This window comes from Macaca mulatta, chromosome 19 (genome assembly GCF_049350105.2).
Source record: "Macaca mulatta isolate MMU2019108-1 chromosome 19, T2T-MMU8v2.0, whole genome shotgun sequence".
NCBI lineage: Eukaryota > Metazoa > Chordata > Mammalia > Primates > Cercopithecidae > Macaca > Macaca mulatta.
Window position 1 is genome coordinate 47571493 of NC_133424.1, and position 24429 is coordinate 47595921.

The 24429-nt window shown below is 45.6% G+C and overlaps 1 protein-coding gene and 3 long non-coding RNA genes across 9 annotated transcripts in view; 2 read left to right on the forward strand and 2 right to left on the reverse strand.

Moving 5' to 3' along the window:
• ZFP14 (ZFP14 zinc finger protein) overlaps positions 1 to 24429 on the reverse strand; it is a 50210-nt gene that overhangs the window by 4835 nt on the left and 20946 nt on the right. For 2 of the 6 annotated variants that reach the window (XM_077982331.1, XM_028838694.2), the window contains one exon: positions 1278 to 1580. The exons of the other annotated variants lie outside the window; for them this stretch is intronic. In XM_077982331.1, coding sequence (XP_077838457.1) covers positions 1278 to 1344 — 67 coding nt within the window. In that variant the 5' untranslated portion in view covers positions 1345 to 1580. The remainder of the gene's footprint in view (positions 1 to 1277; positions 1581 to 24429) is intronic. 6 annotated transcript variants of the gene reach the window in all.
• Positions 142 to 22113, forward strand: LOC144337432 (uncharacterized). The gene is made up of 3 exons (XR_013410540.1): positions 142 to 2120; positions 20645 to 21308; positions 21889 to 22113. It is a non-coding gene; the product is annotated as an uncharacterized LOC144337432 (long non-coding RNA).
• On the forward strand, positions 6149 to 14890 carry LOC144337428 (uncharacterized). The gene is made up of 2 exons (XR_013410536.1): positions 6149 to 6220; positions 14584 to 14890. It is a non-coding gene; the product is annotated as an uncharacterized LOC144337428 (long non-coding RNA).
• LOC144337437 (uncharacterized) lies at positions 10669 to 15996 on the reverse strand. Its single transcript, XR_013410544.1, has 2 exons — positions 15941 to 15996; positions 10669 to 14925 (listed from the first exon to the last, which is right to left on the reverse strand). It is a non-coding gene; the product is annotated as an uncharacterized LOC144337437 (long non-coding RNA).

A 24429-nucleotide genomic window follows, 5' to 3' on the forward strand; every position in this document is an offset into this window, starting at 1 on the left:
GATCTCAAACATACACATTTCTGCCACAATCTTACATATGTGTACCTAAAAAACTTTATCTTCTACAAAAGTATACACTAAAAAATTACTGCGTTCAGAGGAAAAATAGGCCCGGAGCAGGAACACTTAATTCTATGCATCTTTTTTTTTTTTTTTTTGAGATGGAGTCTTGCTCTGTCACCTAGGCTGGAGTGCAGTGGCACAATCTGCACACTACAACCTCGGACTCCCAGCTTCAAGCAATTATCCTGCCTCAGCCTTCCTAGTAGCTGGGATTACAGGCACACACCACCAAGCCAGGCTAATTTTTCTGTCTGTATTTTTAGTAGAGATGGGGTTTCACCATGTTGGCTAGGCTGGTCTCGAACTACTGATCTCAGGTGATTCGCCTGCCTCAGCCTTCCAAAGTACTGGGATTACAGGTGTGAGCCACCATGCCCAGCCAATTCTATGCATCTTTAATCAGTAGAACACTAATAAATAAACTAGTTGACATCTAAAGGGATAAACTAAAAGGCAGCTCAGCATGGCTAAAATCCACTTCATGTGTATTAAAATGCACAAAAATAAAGAAGCAATGCTAGACTTCAGGTCCTGAGACACTGCACATGAAAATAAAGCCCAGAGCCAGTGAGGACGTCGTTAAGGTGGGAGTAAGGTAAACTGAAGCCTGTCTTTAGATAAGAGGCCATGCAAGGTTGATGGTACATTCCTCTGGGGAGGGAGCCCTGGGTGCAGACATTTATTATTAATTTTCTTAAAACAGAGGTGAAAGGGCTCCTGATAATAAAGCATCATATGGAAGGCCTTTGTCTTTCCTACTGAACATTATAAATATACCTCTACTAAGCTAGCTCCACTGGACTAGGACAATTACTCATGAGCCAATCATCTTCTACATTATACACAATTCTTTTGTCACTATTCTGCTAATGTGTACCATGGGACAGATTGCAGTCTCATCATTTTGAAAAAGGGCAAGGGAAACATAGCAAATAGAGTCCAGGAGTGCAGGCAGGGCTGGTGATTAGGAAAGCAAGTCAAATCAGTGAAGGCCTGATTTAAGTGTGGAGAAGGATCACCTAGAGATTTGTTGAAACTATGCAGATGTGTTTTTAACTGACTGAAACCATCTTAGGACAAAGTCCTGGGCAAGTAATTGTTTTGTTCTTGTTTACATTCTCCAAGACATTATTGCGATGCTGATCAATATTTGAGTCTTTCTATTTAAATGTTTTCAATGCTATCTCTTTGCCATTAGAATAAAATATAAATACCTGAGCATAAATAATAAAGCTGCTGCTTGTCAACAAATCTCTTCTCCCATTTATTCTCTCTGTCCATAGCATACTGGGCCTCTTTCAACGCACAAAATGCCCCACAACTGTTCCAAATAAATAGGACTCTTCACAGGCTGCTCCTTCTTTGAGGAATCCTCTGACACTGCATGGTTGGCTGGTTTTCATTCTCAGCCTCAAATCAAAATCACTTCTTCACAAAGGCTAGTCCTGCTGGCCCTATTTAAGTCTATGCACTTTACGCTTGTCTTAGTCCATTTTCTGTTGCTTATAACGAAGTATCTGAAAATGGGTAATTTATAAAGAAAAGGAATGTATTATTATTATTTCTACTCTACTCTGACAGATTAAGGAGTTTATTTCTTAACAATTATGGGGGCTGAGAACTCCAAAGTTGAGGGACTGCATCTGGTGAGGGCCTTCTTGCTGGTGAGGACCCGGAAGAGTCCCAACGCGGTGCACAGACCATCAGTGGGTAATGGGGGCTGAGTGTGCTAGCTCAGGTGTCTCTTTCGCTTCTTACGAAGCCATGTGTCCCACTGCCATAATAACTCATTAATCCATTAAGCCATGAAAGCCCTTGTAACCCATTCACCCCTTATAGGTCCCACCCATGGGGATTAAGTTTCAACATGAGTTTTGGAGGAGACAAACATTCAAACCATAGCAACACTCTTAGCAAACTCTCTTTTCTTTTCTTGTTTTTTTTGAGATGGAGTTTCTCTCTTGTTGCCCAGGCTGGAGTGCGATGGCACAATCTCAGCTCACTGCAACCTCTGCCTCCCAGGTTCAAGTAATTCTCCTGCCTCAACCTCCCCAGTAGCTGGGATTACAGGCACCCACCACCAGGCTCGGCTAATTTTTCTGTATTTTTAGTAGAGACAGGGTTTCACCATGTTGGCCAGACTGGTCTTGAACTCCTGACCTCAGATGATCTGCCCGCCTCGGCCTCCCAAAGTGCTGGGATTACAGTGTGAGACACTGTACCCGGCCATGCACATTCTTTTTCATATTTATAACTCTTTCTCCGATTTTTGAATATGTTTATTAATTTTCTCATATTATTCTGTTAGCTTAGTCTGTTAAGTGTTATCCTTGAGTTACCCCTGGGGCAGAAACAATCTCTATTATCGCCATTAATTAACAAATCCCAAATACATATTACCAGTTTAATTCTCATAATTATATAGTCATTAATTAATATGTTTATCTGCCTCTAATCTTAATACCAGAGGTCCCCAACCCCTGGGCCACAGACCAGTCCATGGTCTGTTGGGAACCGGGCTGCACAGCAGAAGGTGAACAGCCAGTGAGTGAGCATGACCGCCTGAGCTCCACCTCCTGTCAGATCAGCAGTGACTTTAGATTCTCATAGGAGCGTGAACCTTATTGTGAACTGTGTATGCGAGGGATCTAGGTTGCACACTCCGTATGAGAATCTAATGCCTGATTATCTGAGGTGGAACAGTTTCATCCCAAAACCATCTACCATTTTCCCCCGCCCCAGTCCATGGAAACATTGTCTTCCATAAAACCGGTCCCTGGTGTCAAAAAGGTAGGGACTGCTGCTTTATACCATATTATAATGATTTACTTATCTCTGCTAGAATTTATATTATTACTTATCAATTCTACACTTACTCAAACTTCTGTTGACTAGGTGCAGTGGCTCACACCTATAATCCCAACACTTTGGGAGGCCGAGGGGGGCAGATCACCTCAGGTCGGGAGTTCGAGACCAGCCTGACCAACTTGGAGAAACCCCATCTCTACTAAAAATACAAAATTAGCCGAGCGTGGTGGCAAATGCCTGTAATCTCAGCTACTCGGGAGGCTGAGGCAGGAGAATCGCTTGAACCCGGGAGGTGGAGGTTGGGGTGAGCCAAGATCGTGCCATTGCACTCCAGCCTGGGCAATAAGAGTGAAACTCCATCTCAAACAAAACAAAACAAAACAAAACAAAACTTTTGTTCCTTCACATCCTTCCCTTGTGTGGTGCTATCCATTCCCATGTAGCCAACGCAAGTTAAGGTATTTTTTTTTTTTCAATCATGCTAACATTGAAAGGCTTATGAAATCCTGAGCAAAAAGTCATGGCAAATATCAAGTACAGCAGAATGACTATCAAAAATGGAAGGGCGTCTGGGGTCACCTGAATGCACGAGAGTAAAAATAAAGGCTATGTTGGATGTGGGCTCGAAGATCATGATCCAGATGGGGTACTTTCATGAAGAAAATCTAAAATGCTGAATGAAGTAAGCAAAGACATGGGTTGAGACAGTATAGGAGAGGAGGAGAATTTTTTTTCTGTCACTACAGTATAAATGTGTAAAACTGGTGAAATGACCCAAGTAACAGTTTGTGATCACTGTGAAACAAAGTAGGAAAAAACAGAATGATGAAACCAAAAGACATCTTCACTTCAGATTTTAAAACTCTTTCCTAAATATAGAACAGTAATACTGAAAAATACTACATTATAAAGAACCTATGAAAATAGCTACGGATCTTAGAAGAACATTCATAGATACATTTAAATTCTTAGAGCAATAGAAATGAAGGAAAATATGAGTACCCCACTCAAAAGTTAGACAAAGAACAACAAAGTATACTGAGGAACAAAGAATGAAGAAATAGATTAAAATGAAAGCAGAATTTCATTGATTAGATAACAGAAATGAAAGTCACATATAAAAAAATCCAGGTTGGCCAGGCATGATGACTTATGCCTGTAAACCCAGCACTTTGGGAGGCTGACGCCGGAGGATTGCTTGAGCGCAGGAGTTCAAGACCAGTCTGGGCAACATGGTAAAACCCTATCTCTACAAAAAATTAGTCAGGCATGGTGGTGCTTGCTTATAGTCCCAGCTACTCGGAAGGCTCAGAGAAAGAGGATCATCTGAGCCCGGCAGGCAGACATTGCAATGAGCCATGATTATGCCACTGCACTCCAGCCTGGGTGACAGAGCGACAACCTGTCTCAAAACAAATAAACAAAAAACCCAAGTTGTTTGGAAAACAAAAACAAAAACAATCAGTGGAACACAACCATTAGCTAAGGTAACAAGAGAAAAAGGAAAGCATTCAAACAAAATAAAAAATGGTCACTAGCTATTCAGTGACAACTCACCATAGAGCTCTTTTTTTTTTTTTTTTAAGACAGAGTCTCACTCTGTCACTAGGCTGGAGTGCAGTGGCACAGTCTCGGCTCACTGCGACCTCTGCCTCCCAGGTTCAAGCGATCCTCCTGCCTCAGCCTCCCGAGTAGGTGGGACTACAGGCGCGGGCTACCATGCCCAGCTAATTTTTTGTATTTTTAGTAGAAACGGGGTTTCACCATGTTGGCCAGGATGGTCTTGATCTCTTGACCTCGTGATCCACCTGCCTCCCAAAGTGCTGGGATTACAGGCGTGAGCCACTGCGCCCAGTCACTCTCACATTTTTTGTACATCTTGTTGGCAGAAGCACTACCTACCTTTGTTCTGGGATATCTTTTCAAGAATGTTTCTATACTATAACAAACGGCCTTGCAAGGTAGAGATAATGTCTCTCTCTGGATCAATAGGCAGGTTTGCTTGCTTGTTCAGGATAATAAAGGTAATGTCTCCTTCCAAGCTAAGGCTACGTACACTTATTGCCCATGATGAATGATTTGGGTTCTCTAAGCTCAGTGTTCCTTTTCTATAAGGCAGCTCACTGCATGCTCAGGAACTATCTAGACCCATCCATACCAGCCTCATGGGACTTGCAAGCAAGGAGGAACTGCTGGCTGTGCTGACAACAATCAAATCCTTTGTCTTTGACTGAGAGTGTGTGTTTCCTGCCAGCATCCATGACACTATGGCAAGCTAACTTGTCAGCTTGCAAGTAGGGTGAAGTTGTAGAAATAATATAGTTCTGGACACTAGTAAATAACAAAACAGAATATTTTGAAAATTGTAATGGACTACTATGACAACCAAGGCTGATTACTAACAAAGTACAGAAAAAGTAATCAAGGCTGGGCACAATGGCTCACGCCTGTAATCCCAACACTTTGGAAGGCCGAGGCGGGTAGACTGCTTGAGGTCAGGAGTTCGAGACCAGCCTGGCCAACATGGTGAAACCCTGTCTCTACTAAAAGTACAAAAATTAGCCAGGTGTGATAGCAGGTGCCTATAGTCCCAGTTACTCGGGAGGCTGGGGCAGGAAATCACTTGAAACTGGGAGGCAGAGGTTGCAGTGAGCCGAGATCGTGCTACTGCACTCCAGCCTGGGCAACAGAGCAAGGCTCCATCTCAAAAAAAAAAAAAAAAGAAAAAAAAAGAAAAAGTAACGAAAGACTCACTCCAAAAATTATTTTGAAGATTATCAAAATTTGAGAAAGCACTCAATTATATTTAAAGTGGCCCAGAACATTTTATAAAACCTAAAACTCCAAGTTATCTTTGAGTATAAAAATGAAATCAGGCTGTGCGCAGTGGCTCACGCCTGTCATCCCAGCACTTTGGGAAGCTGAGGTGGGCAGATCGCCTGAGGTCGGGAGTTTGAGGCCAGCCTGGCCAACATGGTGAAACTCTGTCATACTAAAAATACAAAAATTGGCTGGGTGTGGTGGCACGCGCCTGTAACCCCAGCTACTCAGGAGGCTGAGGCAGGAGAATCATTTGAACCCGGGAGGTGGAAGTTGAGGTGAGCCAATATTGTGCCACTGCACTCCAGACTGGGCAACAGAGTGATTAAAAAAAAAAAAAAAAAGTCTTCTTTCTCTTTGCCCACACATATTCCCTTGGAAAAGTCAATTTCTAATGGCTTTCTTTGGTCACCAGACAGTCACCTAGAACAGGCAAAGCCTATAGAACAGAAATATAAGTAGTTGGGTGCCATGCAATAATACTACAGGGATTTGAATTAAGGATCGACATATCATTTTAAATGAAATTGTGTTGAAAGGACACAAAGATAGATGTGTATCCGCCCCCCACCCGCTACACCCTTGTTCTGCTCTCTAATCTTTGCACGTACCAGAGGTTTCGTAAGTTCTGTAAGTACATGTTTTTCTTTCTGAGGCCAGGTCACAAGGAATGTTTAAGTAAGATAGCCAGGTCACAAGGTGTGTTTAAGCAAGATAGCCATAAACTGGTCGTGCAACCTGATGCAATATAATTAACTGCCTTTGTGTAAAACTGCTCTTCCGCCTCAAGGGTTGTACTGAAATATCAGAAATGGCGGGAACCAATCATAGTTTGCCAAATCGCTTTGTTCAAACTCCAGCCAATCATACCTCTAATTTGTATAATGATTCTATGCCTACTTTCCTTAGACTATATAACATTGTTCGGAGCTCAGTAGGGGAGCTCTCCTGCCCGTCTCGTTTCACGAGCAAGTGAGAGCTCCAGGTTCGAACCTGTAATAAAGATCCTTGCTGCTTAGCTTTGACTCTGGACTCTGGTGGTCTTCTTCGGGGAATAAACGGTCTGGGCATAACAAATGGGGGCTCGTCCGGGATTTCCCCCAAGCCCACCAGACCCCCAAGTCAACGGATCTTAATCTGTAGGTAAGCCGGCTTTGTCACTGTCTCTGTCTTTGTCTCTGTCTGTCTCCCTGAAATTTCGCGAAATCCGTAATCTGTAATCTGTATTGGTCTGTTCTGTAAGTGGCACGGTCTTGGCGGACGCGCTAGAAGACAGCCACTCGGGACTGGTGGGAGACGTTCCCCAGTGCCCATCTGGGGGCCTCCATCCTTGGTTGCCCCGTCTGACTCAGGTCGGAAGTCCGACACGCGCTCGCGAATGCTCATCGTTATTACTGTCTGTCCGTTATTGTTAAGTGTTAAGTGTAAGCCCAAAACGAAACATAAAACCTTTTCTTCCCCTTCCAGGACCGGACCTGTCGGATACTCCCCTCTGCTTCACACTCATTTTCGTCCCCCCTTCTCTTTGTAGGAGCAGTCCAAAGATGGGCAACAACCAGAGCACGCCGCTCTCACTCCTTGTTACCAATTTTAAGGATGTGAAGGCTCGGGGGCGTAACTTAAGCGTAGAACTAAAGAAGGGAAAGCTAGTTACTTTCTGCCGTTCGGAGTGGCCCTCTTTCGGCGTAGGGTGGCCCTCCGAAGGAACTTTCTGTCTCTCTATTATTACTAAGGTAAAAACTAAGATTTTCCTGCCAGGGCAGTCAGGACATCCTGATCAAATTCCTTATATTCTAGTGTGGCAGGATCTTGTGGAAAACCCACCACCCTGGATAACTCCATTCATCCCTGAGCCCTGCAAAGTCCTAGTAACGCGACCTACAAGACAAAAGACTCCCTCTGCTCCCTCGGCCCCTGTGCTGCCGGACAGCCAGGACCCCCTAACGTTAGAACCCACATTTCCCCCACCATATCCGCACCTTATCCCGCAGGACCCAGTCCCCCAGGGTGGTGCTTCCATAGAGGGAAACCGAGAAGCGGAAGCAGCCGAGAGCGAAAGTAACCTGGGGGGGCCGGCCGGCCGAACACGAGGCCGCGTACAGTGGGACCAAGCTTCCCGACTCCCTGACTCCACTGTAGCCCTGCCTCTCAGAGAAATAGGATCGCTCGATGATACCGGGCTCTCCTGTCTCATGTATTGGCCTTTTTCCACCAGTGATTTATACAATTGGAAGTCCCAAAATGCTCGGTTCTCAGATAATCCCAAAGATCTAACCTCGTTGTTAGACAGTGTCATGTTTACTCACCAGCTGACCTGGGATGACTGTCAACAGCTCCTCCGAATCCTGTTCACAACGGAGGAGCGGGAAAGAATCCAAGTTGAGGCCAGAAAACTGGTTCCAGGAGATGACGGCCAGCCAACTGCAAATCCTGACCTCATTAATGCGGCTTTCCCTTTGACCCGGCCCAGATGGGACTACAACACGGCAGAAGGTAGGGGACGACTGCTCATTTATCGCCAGACTCTAATGGCGGGTCTCCGGGCTGCAGCTCGCAAGCCCACCAATTTGGCTAAAGTATATTCTGTGTTACAAGGTAAGACAGAAAGCCCCGCTGTGTATTTAGAGAGATTAATGGAAGCCTTCAGACAGTTTACCCCTATGGACCCGGAAGCACCGGAAAATCAGGCAGCGGTAGTAATGTCCTTTGTAAACCAGGCAACACCAGATATTAAAAGAAAACTCCAGAAATTAGAAGGTTTAGAGGGAAAGCAGATTCAGGACCTCCTTCAGATGGCCCAGCGAGTTTATAATAATAGGGATACTCCAGAAGAAAAACAGTTCAAGGCAACCAAAGAAATGACCAAAGTCTTAGTAGCAGCTTTCCCCCAGGCAGGAAATGGCCAAAACAGAAAGCAGAAAAAGCAAGGCCCTAGGCAAGGATTAGAAAAAGATCAGTGTGCTTATTGCAAGGAACGTGGCCACTGGATTAAAGACTGCCCAAAGAAACGGAGACCAGCTAACCCTACCTCCGTACTCGTTACCCAGGACTCTGACTAGGGAGGACGGGGTTCGGACCCCCTCCCCGAACCCAGGGTAACTTTGCAAGTGGAGGGGTCCCCAGTTCGCTTCTTGGTTGATACTGGGGCGGAACGCTCAGTCCTAACCAAACCAATTGGAAAAATGTCTAAGAAAACATCCTGGGTGCACGGGGCCACAGGCATCAAAAAATACCCCTGGACAACCCAGAGGACCGTAGACTTAGGAACGGGAAAAGTCTCCCATTCCTTCCTAGTCATCCCAGAGAGCCCCTGCCCTCTACTAGGGAGGGACTTGCTGACAAAGATGGGGGCCCAAATCCACTTTGAGCCAGAAGGGCCCAAGATAACTGATTCCCAAAACAGGCCAATATCTATCCTGACTGTCACCTTAGAAGATGAGTACCAACTCCATCAAGAGCAAAAGCCCCCCGATCAGGGAATTGACTCTTGGCTCCAGCGTTTCCCTGAAGCGTGGGCAGAAACTGGGGGCTTAGGGCTAGCTAAACATCGACCTGCCATATTTGTGGAAGTTAAGCCAGGGACGGACCCGGTTCGGGTTCGGCAATATCCTATGCCCCTGGAGGCAAGAGAAGGAATTACGCCCCATATCCGCCGACTCCTAGACCAGGGAGTCCTACGGGCTTGCCACTCATCCTGGAATACTCCACTGTTACCTGTTCGTAAACCCAACAGTACGGACTACAGGCCAGTACAGGATTTAAGAGAAGTTAATAAAAGGGTCATGGACATACATCCCACTGTGCCCAATCCATACACCCTTCTGAGTGCCTTACATCCCAAAAAACAGTGGTATACCGTTCTTGATCTAAAAGACGCTTTCTTCAGCCTTCCTCTGGCTCCCAAAAGTCAAGAACTCTTTGCATTTCAATGGACGGATCCTGAGAGGGGCATCAACGGTCAGCTAACATGGACCAGACTGCCACAAGGGTTCAAGAACTCGCCAACCCTGTTTGATGAAGCCCTTCATGAAGATCTGGGTGAGTACCGGCGGCAACACCCTGAAATAACTCTTTTGCAATATGTTGATGATCTCTTAATAGCGGCCAGGTCCCCAGAAACTTGTGTTCGAGGGACTGAGGACCTCCTGAAGACTCTGGGGGAGCTAGGCTACCGAGCCTCAGCAACAAAGGCTCAGATCTGCAAGTCGGAGGTAACTTATCTGGGATACCTATTAAAAGGGGGGCAACGCTGGCTAACCAAAGCCCGAAAGGAAACAGTCCTACGCATCCCTAGACCCCAGTCAACACGGCAAGTGAGAGAATTCCTGGGGTCGGCAGGGTTCTGTAGGTTATGGATACCCGGATTTGCTGAGTTAGCCAAGCCCCTATACCAGGCAACAAAGGAACGGCAGCCCTTCAATTGGACGGAAGAGGCTGAGCTGGCCTTTCAGCAAATCAAAACTGCCTTGTTATCAGCCCCCGCGCTGGGGCTCCCTGATGTCTCCAAGCCCTTCCACTTATACGTGGATGAAAGTAAGGGTGTTGCAAAAGCCGTGTTAATACAGTACCTAGGCCCCTGGCAGAGGCCAGTTGCCTATTTATCAAAAAAATTAGATTCAGTGGCTGCTGGCTGGCCACCCTGCCTCCGGATAATCGCGGCGACCGCCCTAATGGTCCGAGACGCTGATAAACTTATCATGGGGCAAGAGTTGCGCGTTATAACCCCGCATGCCATTGAAGGCGTCCTCCGGCAGCCGCCGGACCAATGGATGAGTAACGCCCGGCTCACCCACTATCAAGGACTGCTGTTAAACCCCCTCAGAATAACTTTTCTGCCCCCAACCTCTTTAAACCCTGCTTCACTGCTGCCAAATCCAGACTTGGACGCCCCGTCCCATGAGTGCACTGAGATACTGGCTCAGGTGCATGGGGTGCGGGAGGACCTGCAAGATCGTCCGCTCCCCGACACAGAACTCACCTGGTTCACTGATGGCAGCAGCTATGTCCACCAAGGCCAGCGGTATGCAGGAGCGGCTGTAACGTCAGAGACTGAGGTAATCTGGGCGGAACCCTTGCCTCCAGGGACATCGGCCCAAAGAGCCGAACTGATAGCCCTTACACAGGCCCTCACCCTAGGGGCAGAGAAAAAACTAACAGTATACACGGATAGCCGCTATGCTTTCGCTACTGCGCACATACATGGGGCCATCTACAGAGAAAGGGGACTATTAACAGCCGAAGGCAAAGAAATAAAAAACAAGCAAGAGATCCTAGCTCTATTAACTGCTTTGTGGAAACCAAAGAAATTGACTATTGTACATTGCCCTGGGCATCAGAAACCAACTACGCCAATTGCTCGAGGCAACTTCTTAGCCGACCAAACCGCAAGGAGCATAGCAAAAGCTCCCAGTCAGCTCCTCGCGCTCCAGCTCCCCGATCCTGGCCCGCGAAATTTGCCATGTTTTCCCGACTATACCGAACAGGATCGCGAATGGATGAACACGCTTCCCCTAAAACAGGTTAAAAATGGGTGGTGGACTGATATAAATGACCAAACCATCCTATCAGAAAAATTAGGACGGCAGGTGTTGGAACACATCCACCGGACAACCCACCTGGGTGCCCGGCGAATGATGGACTTAATCAGGCACGCCAAGTTTAGAATCAGGCGCATAGCTGAACTGGCCAGCGATGTCACAACAAATTGCAAAGCCTGCCAACTAAACAACGCTTGCCCCCAAACCCAGACCACCGCAGGAATTAGGTGTAGAGGAACTAGGCCTGGTATCTATTGGGAAATAGACTTTACTGAGATAAAGCCTGGAAAATATGGGTATCAGTACTTACTTGTCTTTGTAGATACTTTTTCAGGATGGACAGAAGCGTTCCCAACTAAGAGAGAAACTGCTCAGGTTGTAGCAAAGAAAATTTTGGAAGAAATCCTCCCCAGGTATGGCTTTCCTGTCCAAATAGGGTCAGACAATGGACCAGCCTTCGTTGCTAAGGTAAGTCAGAATTTGGCTTCCATTCTGGGGGCAAATTGGAAATTACATTGTGCTTATAGGCCCCAAAGCTCAGGACAGGTAGAAAGGATGAATCGGACTCTGAAGGAGACCTTAACTAAATTGACCATGGAGACTGGCGCTAATTGGGTAGTACTTCTCCCCTACGCTCTGTTCCGGGCCCGAAATACCCCTTACAGACTGGGCCTCACACCATATGAAATCATGTATGGCAGACCCCCACCCCTGGTCCCCAGTCTAAAAGATGACTTACTCAAACCTGAAACTGAAAATGTCTCTGAGCTCCTGTTCTCCTTACAAGCCTTACAGAAAATTCACCAGGAAATTTGGCCCAGACTACGAGAACTGTACGAGGCAGGACCTCCGCCGACGCCTCATCCGTTCCAGCCGGGAGACTGGGTCCTAGTCAAGCGCCACCGGCAAGAAACTCTTCAACCCAGGTGGAAAGGACCACTGCAAGTACTCCTGACTACTCCCACCGCTCTCAAAGTAGAAGGCATCGCTTCGTGGATCCACTACACACACGTCAAACCAGTGGACCCAACATCCGACCTTCTCGAGCCGTCTGGAGCACCGGTTACATGGACTGTAGACAAAGCTAAGAACAATCCCTTAAAGCTAACCCTGCGCCGTCATCCCCATAGCCGTAACCATGTCTAGCTTACCTATGCTTTTATGCCTTATGCATCTGACTCTCCTCACTGCTGCGCCGTCTAATCCCTATGTCTGGAGGTTCTGGCTCTATGAGAACAAAACTCACCCCGGGGAAACCCCCCAAGCGGGTAAACTGCTAGCTAGCGCAGACTGCCCCCCCTCAGGGTGTAATACTATAGTTTACCTCAATTTCACTAGGTTCCAGATTGCCCAACCAGCAATACCCATGATCTGTTTTGAATATGATCAAACTGAATATAATTGTAAAAATTATTGGTGGCACCAGAGTGCAGGTTGCCCATATAGCTACTGTAAGACGCACTCTGTCCGATACTGGAGAGAACGACAAGGGTGGTATTTTTACAAAACTGAGTCTCCCGTCACTTACACTTGGATAATTAGAGACCCATGGGACTCTCGGTGGACAACCCCACAACATTGGGGAGTATATTACTCATCAACTAGTACCTGGCCCAGTAGCCATTTATATCTGTGGAGAAGTCTAGTCCAGATTCAACCCTTAATCCACACACAAATCCACAGGCAAAAAACCAAGCTATCACAAGACTTGCAGCCCTTCTCCTGGCTAACTCTATTATGGGAAGGGCTAGCATTCGCCAACCTCACTGGTTTAGGCGACCTGTCCTCTTGCTTTATGTGTGCAACCCTAGGAAGACCACCATTAACGGCTGTTCCTCTATCCTCCCCTCCCACAAACTATACAGGTTTTAACTCATCGATAGTCACGATACCCGATGTAGCCCTGTACCATGACCCATACCAAGAGAAATACCCCTATTGTTATTCGGCATTTAGCAACAGCCTCTGTAACCAATCGGCTACATACCCTAATAGTCCCATATATGCTCCCCCTGGTGTGTTCTTCTGGTGTAATATGACTCTGTTAAAAACTCTGTCCAAAAGCATCTCTGACGGACAGTTGTGTATCCCTGTTACCCTAGTTCCCCGACTGACACTGCTAACCCCGGCAGAGTTCATAGGCTGGGCAGGGACCGCCCCAACTAAAACTGCGCGACATAGACGAGCAGTTTTTCTACCACTAATTGCCGGAATATCCTTAACCACCTCTGTCGTCGCAGCGGGGTTAGCAGGAGGGGCCCTACAACACTCCATGATAGAAAATGACAAGCTGTTACAACAATTCTCTGTTGCTATGGAAGATTCCGCCTATTCCCTAGCCTCCCTTCAGCGGCAGCTCACCTCCCTAGCACAGGTCACCCTTCAAAACCGCAGAGCCTTAGACTTACTCACGGCTGAGAAAGGAGGTACCTGTATGTTCCTCAAAGAAGAATGCTGTTTCTATATAAATGAGTCAGGGTTAGTTGAGGAAAGAGTCCAACGCCTACACGAACTAAGCTTAGAAATGAAAAAGCAACAATTCACTACAGCCGCTAACAATTGGTGGAGCTCTTCAATGTTTTCCCTTCTGGCACCCCTTTTAGGCCCCCTAATGTCTTTACTACTTCTATTCACTATAGGCCCCTGTGTGGTAAATAAAATTTTACAATTTGTCAGAGAAAGGTTTGATACCATCCAACTAATGGTCCTCCGTAGCCATCACCAGCCTCTCCTGCACCCAGAAAGTGAGGCTATATTATAAGACTCTGGAAATCCAAGATTGGACATCCAGTTACTTATGAGAAGGGAGAAATGAAAGGACACAAAGATAGATGTGTACCCGCCCCCCACCCGCTACACCCTTGTTCTGCTCTCTAATCTTTGCACGTACCAGAGGTTTCGTAAGTTCTGTAAGTACATGTTTTTCTTTCTGAGGCCAGGTCACAAGGAATGTTTAAGTAAGATAGCCAGGTCACAAGGCGTGTTTAAGCAAGATAGCCATAAACTGGTCGTGCAACCTGATGCAATATAATTAACTGCCTTTGTGTAAAACTGCTCTTCCGCCTCAAGGGTTGTACTGAAATATCAGAAATGGCGGGAACCAATCATAGTTTGCCAAATCGCTTTGTTCAAACTCCAGCCAATCATACCTCTAATTTGTATAATGATTCTATGCCTACTTTCCTTAGACTATATAACATTGTTCGGAGCTCAGTAGGGGAGCTCTCCTGCCCGTCTCGTTTCACGAGCAAGTGAGAGCTCCAGGTTCGAACCTGTAATAAAGATCCTTGCTGCTTAGCTTTGACTCTGGACTCTGGTGGTCTTCTTCGGGGAATAAACGGTCTGGGCATAACAGTGTAACTGGCTTTTAAGTACATTTTTAAAGGACTGGGTAGGTACTTGAGTCGATACTTCTGTTTGACGTGTTCAAGCCACAAATACACAAATATACAGCTGTCACTGATAAACCTGGGAAGCTGACCCCTTTAGTCTAGGTTGGCCTTCATGAGATCAGAATGCCCAGCTCCTATTTATCAGGGTAACACCAGCTGACTCCCTGATATGTAGGTTCTGGAGGATGTCTTATCAGGACAGTCAGGGAGGTTAGGATTTTTTGTTTGTTTGTTTATTTGTTTGTTTGGACATGAAGTCTCACTCTGTCACCCAGGCTGGAGTGCAGTGGTGCAATCTTGGCTCACTGCAACCTCCGCCTCCTGGGTTCAAGTGATTCTCCTGCGTCAGCCTCCCAAGTAGCTGGGATTACAAGCATGTGCCACCACGCCCGTCCAACTTTGTATTTTTAGTAGAGACAGGGTTTCATCATGTTAGCCAGGCTGGTCTTGAACTCCAGAGTCAGGATTTGACCTGTGCTGCAACCTTCTGGGACCTCCTGTAGGAAATGCTGTACCTGCTTTGGAAGAAGCAGCTCTCATAGGAAATAACAGCAACTGGTTCCTCCCCAGGATATCCCAGAAACAAGAGGTGGAACTTAAGCTGGCTTGTATTTTTTTTAATCAATGCTCTGACTCTGTATCTCAGTGGAAAATTCTATTCAACAAGAAGAGGGTCGGGCATGGTGGCTCACACCTGTAATCCCAGCACTTTGGGAGGCCGAGGTGGGTGGATCACCTGAGGTCAGGAGTTCAACACCAGCCTGGCCAACATGGTGAAACCCCATCTCTACTAAAAATACAAAAAATTAGCCGGATGTGGTGCCATGTGCCTGTAGTTCCAGCTACTTGGGAGGCTGAGGCAGGAGAATCACTTGAACCCAGGAGGCAGTGGCTGCAGTGAGCCGAGATTATGCCATTGCATTCCAGCCTGGGCTATAAGAGGGGAACTCTATTCCAAAAAAAAAAAGAGGAAGAACATAATTTATTCTCCTCTAGAACTAAAAAAGGTTGTATTTTATCAGAATAATATACCAGTTTAATTAACTTCTTTAATGCTCTTTGAAAATGTGAATTTACAGACTAGGCACTGTGGCTCATGCCTGTAATCCCAGCACTTTGGGAGGCCGAGGCGGGTAGATCACCTGAGCTCAGGAGTTTCAGACCAGCCTGAGCAACATGGCAAAACCCCATCTCTACTAAACATTAGCCAGGCATGGTGGTGTGCACCTGTAATCCCAGCTACTCGGAAGGTTGAGGCAGGAGGATCACTTGAACCTCAGGAGGCAGAGGTTGCAGTGAGCCAAGATGACATGACTGCACTCCAATCTGGGTGGCAGAGCAAGACTCTGTCTCAAAAAAAAAAAAAAAAAAAAAAATATATATATATATATATATATATATATATATATAAAAATACATAATTTTTATATTATATATAAATACAAATGTTGAAATGAAAATTAAAAATCTAACAGGTAGCTTTAACAACAGGTTAGACTTAGCACACGAGAAGACTAGTGAATACAGGCATGGATTTGAAGAAGATACCAAGGTTGAAAGGAATAAAAAAGAACAACAGATAGGCTGGGCGCAGTGGCTCAGGCCTGTAATCCCAGCACTTTAGGAGGCCAAGGTGGGCAGATTGCTTTGAACTCAAACTCCACAAGCTTGAGACCAGCATGGACAACATGGTGAAACCCTGCCTCTACTAAAAATACAAAAAAAAAAATACAAAAAAAAAAAAAAGTAGCTGGGTTTGGTGGTGCTTGAGCCAGGGAAGTGGAGGCTGCAGTGAGCTGAGATTGTGCCACTGTACCCCAGCCTGGACAACAGAGTCACACCCCGTCTCAAAAAAAAAAAACCAAAAAAACCCCAAAAACCAGAAAAGAATGTAAAAGATACATGGAACAACATTAAAGTGTCTAACATATGTGTAACCCACACAGAGAAAAGAACAAAAATGAGAAACAAACACTATCCGAAGATATAGTAACCAGAATTTTCCCAAATTGACAAAAGACATCAAACCCAAGATTTAAAAAAATTCCCAGCTGAGCCTAGTGACTCAGGCCTGTAATCTCAACAATTTGAGAAGCCAAGGAGGGAAAACTACTTGAGGCTAGGAGTTTGAGACTATCCTGGGCAACATAGGGAGACCCCATCTCTAAAAAAATACAAAAGTTCACTGGGTGTGGTGGTGTGCACCTGTGGTCCAAGCTACTTGAGAGGCTGAGGTAGGAGGATCACTTGAGCCCAAGAGGGTGAGGCTGCTGTGAGCTAAAATCGTATCACTGGACCCCAACCTGGGCATCCAAGCAAGACTCTGTCTTTAAAACAAACAAACAAACAGAAAAAAAACTTCCTAAATACTTCCAGCAGATAACACCACAATATCCACCACACTATAAAACTATTCCACAATATAATTGGGATTTTTACATTTCACTGCAATATAAAGGTACGCACACCACAGTAATCTGTTAAAAAAAAATTCTAAAAGCAGCTAAAAGGAAAAAATACCTGTAAAACAATTACCTCTGAAGGAGTTACAATGTAAGTGACAAACTACTACTCAATGGAAATAATAAAAGACAGAAGACAAGGAGGGGATATTTGCTAAGAGAAAATAACTGCCAACTCAGAATTCTATTCTCCACAAAAATAAAGACAAAATTTTGTACCCTGTAAAAATTAAGATGAACGGCCGGGCGCGGTGGCTCATGCCTGTAATCCCAGCACTTTGGGAGGCCGAGGCGGGCGGATCGCGAGGTCAGGAGATCAAGACCATCCTGGCTAAGGTGGTAAAACCCCGTCTCTACTAAAAATACAAAAAAAATTAGCTGGGCGTGGTGGCATGCGCCTGTAGTCCCAGCTACTCAGGAGGCTGAGGCAGGAGAATGGCGTGAACCCAGGAGGCAGAGCTTGCAGTGAGCCAAGATCGTGCCACTGCACTCCAGCCTGGGGGACAGAGTGCGAGGCTCCGTCTCAAAAAAAAAAAAAAATTAAGACGAAATAAATACATTTTCTAATAAAACGTAAGAGAATGTATTGCCAGTGGGCACAATAAAATAAATACTAAGTAAGTTATTTGGGTACACAGAAAATGGTTCCAGATAAAAGCAATGCAATGCAGAAAATAATAAGGCACACTGTAAAAGGTAAACATGTGGGCAAATGTAAACAAACATTCACTACATATTACAATTAGAAATTAATGCCCTGTGGGGATTAATTTGTGGAATTAAGATACATGACAACATGGCTGGGTACAGTGGCTCACGCCTGTAATCCCAGCACTTTGGGAGGCTGAGGTGGGGGGATCACCTGGGATCAGGAGTTCAAGACCAGCCTGGCCAACATGGCGAAACCCCGTCTCTACTAAAAAATACAAAAATTAGCCGGCATGGTGGTGCATGCCTGTAGTCCCAGCTACTCAAGAGGCTGAGGTGGGAGAATCACTTGAACCCAGGTGGCAGAGGTTGCAGTGAGCTAGAATCCCACCACTTCACTCCAGCCTAGGCAATAGAGTGAGACTGTATATCACAAAAAAAAAAAAAAGATATATGACAACAAATGCACAAAAAACTGAGGACACATAAAAGGAATTAAACTACTATTAAGGGTTGGGTACAGTGGCTCACGCCTGTAATCACAGTACTTTGGGAGGCCGAGACAGGAGGATCATTTGAGCCCAAGAGTTCAAGACCAGCCTGGCCAACACAGTGAGAACCCCATCTCCAAAATAAAACAAATTAGCCAGGCATGGTGGTGTGTACCCGTAGTCCTACCTACCCAAGAGGCTGAAGTGGGTGAACTGCTTGAGCCCAGGAGTTTGAGGTTGCAGTGAGCTATGATCACACTACTGCACTCCAGCCTCAGTGATGGAGTGAGACCCTGCCTCTATAAATAAATGAATACTTTTTTTTTAATTCTATTAAGAGCCGGCCGGGTGTGGTGGCTCATGCCTGTAATCCCAGCACTTTGGGAGGCCGAGGCTGGTGAATCACAAGGTCAGGATATTGAGACCATCCTGGCCAACACGGTGAAACCCCATCTCTACTAAAAATCCAAAAAAAAAATAGCGGGGCGTGGTGGTGGGCACCTGTAGTCCTAGCTACTCGGGAGGCTGAGGCAGGAGAATGGTGTGAACCCGGGAGGTGGAGCTTGCATTGAGCTGAGATCTTGCCACTGCACTCCAGCCAGGGCAACAGAGCCAGACTCTGTCTAAAAAAAAAAAAAAAAAAAAAAAAAAAAAAAAAAAAAAATTATATTAAGATCCCTACAAGTTTGAGAAAGATATAAAGAAGCTAATTGCAGGTTCGATGCAATAAGTAAATAATGTATTTGTTAATCTCTAAGGCAACCACAAGAAGAGAACTAAATGTATGTATAACGATCATGTTATAAAAGGAAAAACTAGAATAAAAATGCTTGATTAATCCAAAAAAGGCAGGAGAATGAAAAAAGGAAGAACATATTGAGCAAACAGAAAAACACTGGGAAGACAGCATATTTAAATATCTGTCTAAAAATACAAAAATTAGCTGAGTGTGGTAGTGTGTGCCAAATATATAAGAAAATTAGGCCGGGCGCGGTGGCTCAAGCCTGTAATCCCAGCACTTTGGGAGGCCGAGGCGGGCAGATCACAAGGTCAGGAGATCGAGACCACAGTGAAACCCCGTCTCTACTAAAAATACAAAAAATGAGCCGGGCGCGGTGGCGGGCGCCTGTAATACCAGCACTTTGGGAGGCCAAGGTGGGAGGATCCCTTGAGGCCAGGAGGTTTAGACCAACCTGGCAACACAGTCAGACACTGTGTCTACAAAAAATGCTTAAAAATTAGCCATGTGTGGTGGTGCGCACCTGTAGTCCCAGCTACTCAGGAGGCTGAGGTGGGAGGATCACTTGAGCCCAGGAAGTTGAGGCTGCAGTGAGACATGTTCATGTAACTGTCCTCCAGCCTGAGGCAACAGAGAAGACCCTATCTCCGAAAAAAAAAAAAAAAAAAAGAAAGAAAAAGAAAAAGATCTTCCTTACCAACACTGTGGATAGGATGCTGTTTCCATTGATGGGGGCAGCCTAGTGCAGGCTGTTGCAGTCCATGCGCGGTAAGGGAAGTATTCAGAGAAGAGCAGCCCAGCATGTACCAGGCAAACCTATCAGGAATCTAACATTTTCTCTCAACCTCCCACTAGTACCATTCTCAGCAAAACCAGTATCATCTTCAATTTGAACAAATGAAATAGCCTCCTAGTGGGTCTTCCAACGATCCATCATGCCCTTATTCAATCTATTCTCTGTAGAGTGATATTTAAAAATCAGCTCATGTAGGCCGGGTGTGGTGGCTCATGCCTGTAATTCCAGCACTTTGGGAGGCTGAGGCAGGTGGATCACGAGGTCAGGCGTTCGAGACCAGCCTGACCAACATGGTGAAACCCCATCTCTACTAAAAATACAAAAATTAGCTGAGTGTGGTAGTGTGTGCCTGTAATCCTAACTACTTGGGAGGCTGAAGCAGGAGAATTACTTGAACCCAGCTCAGCAGTGAGCTGAGATCACGCCACTACACTCCAGTCTGGGCAACAGAGCGAGACTCCATCTCAAAAAAAAAAAAAAAAAAAACCAGCTCATGTTACTCCCCTGCTCAAAAATCTCCAGCAGCTTTCTACCACACTTAAAATAAAAAATGTCAGATGCAGCTGAGTGCAGTGGCTCATGCCTGTAATCCCAGCACTTTGGGAGACTGAGGTGGGAGAATCACTTGAGCCCAGGAGTTCAAGACCAGCCTGGGCAACATAGCAAAACCGCCGTCTCTACAAAAAAATACAAAAATTTTCCAGGGGTGGTGGCATGGGCATGCGCCTATAGTCCCAGCTACTTGGGAGGCTGAGGCCAAGGTGGGTGGATCACCAGGTCAGGAGTTCAAGACCAGCCTGGCCAACATAGTGAAACCCTGTCTCTACTAAAAATACAAAAATTAGCCAGGCGCGGTGGCAGGCACCTATAATCCCAGCTACTCTGGAGGCTGAAGTGGGAGAATCGCTTGAACCCGGGAGGTGAAGGTTGCAGTGAGCCGAGATCACGCAACTGCACTCCAGCCTGGGCAACAGAGCGAGATTCCATCACACACACACACACACACACACACACACACACACACACACACACACAAAGTCAAATGCCTTCTCCTATGATATACAAACCATTACATGATCTTGCTTTTGCCTAACATTATCTTGTTTCTATACCTTTCACTTACCTTTTGAATAAGCATCTGAATCATCTTGGGCTTCTTGCAGTTCCTCAAACATACAAAGCTCCCCTCTCCCCACCCAAAGCCTTTGTATTTGCTGTTCTCTGCCAGGAATGTCCTTGCTTTAGATATTCATATGGCCGGCTCTTTTTTCATGTCACTACTCAAGTATCACCTCCTCAAAATGTCCTGACCACCCTATTTAAAATATCCCTCTCTACTTGCCAACTTCCATTCTTGCCCAGGCTGGAATGCAGCAGCGGGATCTCGGCTCACTGCAACCTCCACATCCCAGGTTCAAGCGATACTTCTGCCTCAGCCTGCTGAGTAGTTGGGACTACAGGCGTGTGCCACCACGCCCAGCTAATTTTCGTATTTTCAGTAGAGACAGGTTTCACAATGTTGGCCAGGCTGGTCTCGAACTCCTGGCCTCAAGTGATCCTCCCGTCTCAGCCTCTCAAAGTGCTGGGATTACAGGATTACACTGCGCCTGGCCCTTCTTACTTTTCTTAATCCTTGTCGCTACCTAGTGTTATGTATTGGTGTACTTGTTTACTTAATGTCCTTACTCCTATTAAGATGGAAACATGATTGCTGGGACCTATCGGTCTCATTCACATCTGCTCCACTAGCATCCAGCACAACACCTAGTTCCGACTAGGCACTCAAGTACTTGCCAGATAAATGAAGGAATATATTTCTAGCCAATGAAAGACATATCAACCTAATCATGATAGAAGCTGGAAAGAAACTGGGTCCTAAATATGGACTGAACTGTGTTCCCCAAAATTTTAATGTTGAAGCCCTAACTAACTGTATTTGGAGATGGGGCTTTTAGGAGGTAATTGAGGTTAAATGAGGCCTAAAGGTGGGGTCCTAATCCACTAGAATTACTGGCCAGGTAATTTAAGGAGAGGAAGAGGGCCAGGTGCAGTGGCTCGCGCCTGTCATCCCAGCACCTTGGGAGGCTGAGGTGGGAGGATCACTTGAGCCCGGGAGTTCAAGACCAGCCTAGGGAATACAGTGAGATCTCTGTCTCTACAAAAAATGTTTTTTAAAAATAGCTAAGTGTGGAGGCATGTGCCGGTAAACCCAGCTACTCAGAAGGCTGAGATGGGAGGATTGCTTGGGCCCAGGAGTTGGAGACTGCAGTGAGCTGTCATGGTACCATTACACTCCAGCCTGGGCAACAGAGTGAAACCTTGTCTCAAACAAAAAAAAAAAAAAAGGAAAAAAAAAGGAAAAAAAAAGGAAGAGAATGGCCTCTTTCTCTCTCTGTGTCATATGGGGACACAGCAAGAAGACAGCTGCCTGCAAGACAGGAAGAGAGACTTCACCAGAACTCGGCACCCTGATTTCGGACTTCCAGCCTCTAGAATCGTGAGAAAATACATATCTGGTGTTTAAGCCACCCAGACTATGGTATTCTGTTATGGCAACTTAAGATGACTAATACAGATTTAGATAGAGATGAAACTGTAGTCACTGATTCAAAAAAAGAGTAGCCCCTCTCTTTGTCAAATCTTTTCCCCTTTCTCCTCAACAGCATCCTTAAAAAAAAACTTTTTTTTTTTTTTTTTTTTTTTTGTGTGACAGAGTCTCGCGCTATTGCCCAGGCTGGAGTGCAGTGACTGGATCTCAGCTCACTGCAAGCTCCGTCTCCCGGGTTTACGCCATTCTCCTGCCTCAGCCTCCCGAGTAGCTGGGACTACAGGCGCCCGCCACTTCGCCCGGCTATTTTTTGTATTTTTTAGTAGAGACGGGGTTTCACCGGGTTAGCCAGGATGGTCTTGATCTCCTGACCTCGTGATCCGCCCGTCTCGGCCTCCCAAAGTGCTGGGATTACAGGCTTGAGCCACCACGCCTCACCTAAAAAATTTTTTTTATTTTAAAATAATTACAGATCCAAAGGAAGTTGCACAAAAATGTACAGAAAAGTTCTGTGTAGACTTCACCCAGCCCCTCCCAGTGTTAACATCTTAGGCAAGTATAGTACAATATTCAAATCAAGAAATTCATGTGGCCAGGCGCGGTGGCTCATGCCTCTAATCCCAGCACTTTGGGAGGCCAAGATGGGTGGATCACCTGAGGTCAGGAGTTCGAAACCAGACTGGCCAACATGGTTAAACTCCTTCTCTACTAAAAATACAAAATTAGCCGGGTGTGGTGGCACATGCCTGTAATCCCAGCTACTTGAGGGGCTGCGGTGGGAGAATCACATAAACCCGGGAGGTGGAGGGTGCAGTGAGCCGAGATCCCGCCACTGCACTCCAGCCTGGGCGACAGAGTGAGACTCTGTCTCAAAAAAATAAAAATAAAAAAAGAAAGAAATTAATGTTGGTATATTCCATAGAGCTTACTTAGACTTCACCAGTTCTATGTGCACTCGTGTGTTTATGTGCATAGCTCTATGCAATTTTATCACAGGTAGCCTGCTAAAACCACCACCACAATCAAGATACTCACCCGTACCATGACTGCAAGACTTCCTTGTGTTACCCCTTTCTAACCCAAACCATCCTCTCCTCCCTACATCCCTACCCTTGGAAACCACTAATTTGTTTTTCCATGTCTATGTTATTTTGCAAATATTACATACGTAAAGTCATGTAGTGCATAACCATTTGTGATTGATTTTGTCACTCAGCATAATTTCCTTGAAATTCACCCAAGTTGTTGCATGTATCAAGAGTTTATTCCTTGCTGTTGCTCAGTCTATTCATGGTATTGGTGTGCCTTTCACTCAGTTTTAATTGGGCTACTTATCATTTTAGCACTGAGTTGTATATACACTAGATACTGGTCCCTTGTCAGATACAAACTTTTACCACTATTACTCTCCCAGTCTGTGACTTACCCATTCATCTTCTTATTGGTATATTCTCATGAGACAAAGTTTTCAATTTGGATAAAGTCTAATGTATTAATTATTTATTTATTTTGAGACGGAGTCCCACTCTGTCACCCAAGCTGGTGTGCAGTGGTGTGATCTTGGCTCACTGGAACCTCCACCTCCCAGGTTCAAGTGACTGTCCTGCCTCAGCCTCCCGAGTAGTTGGGATTACAGGCATGCCACCACGCACGGCTAATTTTTGTATTTTCAGTAGAGATCAGGTTTTGCCATGTTGGCCAGGCTGGTCTCAAACTCCCAAAATCAGGTGATCCGCCCGCCTTGGCCTCCCAAAGTGCTAGGATTACAGGTGTAAGCCACCTCGCCCGGCCTGATTTTTTTATTTTTATGGTTATTGTTTTCACTCAAGAAACCTTTGCCTACTGCCAAGTCATAAGTTGGGATACTCATCACTGTCCTGTTTCCCTCTAAAAACTTTATGATTTTAGCGTTTATATGTAGGTCTAAAAACCATCTCAAATTAATTTTGGTATGAGGTAAAGGTTGAGAGGTTTGTTTATTTGTTTCCCCAGTTATTCTAGTACTATATGTTGAAAAGACTTTCTTCTCCCCATTGGAATGCTTTGGCATCTTTGTCAAACAATAAATGACCCTTTAAGTGTGTGCATGGCAGGGTATGTTTCTAGGACCTCTGTTCTGTTTTGT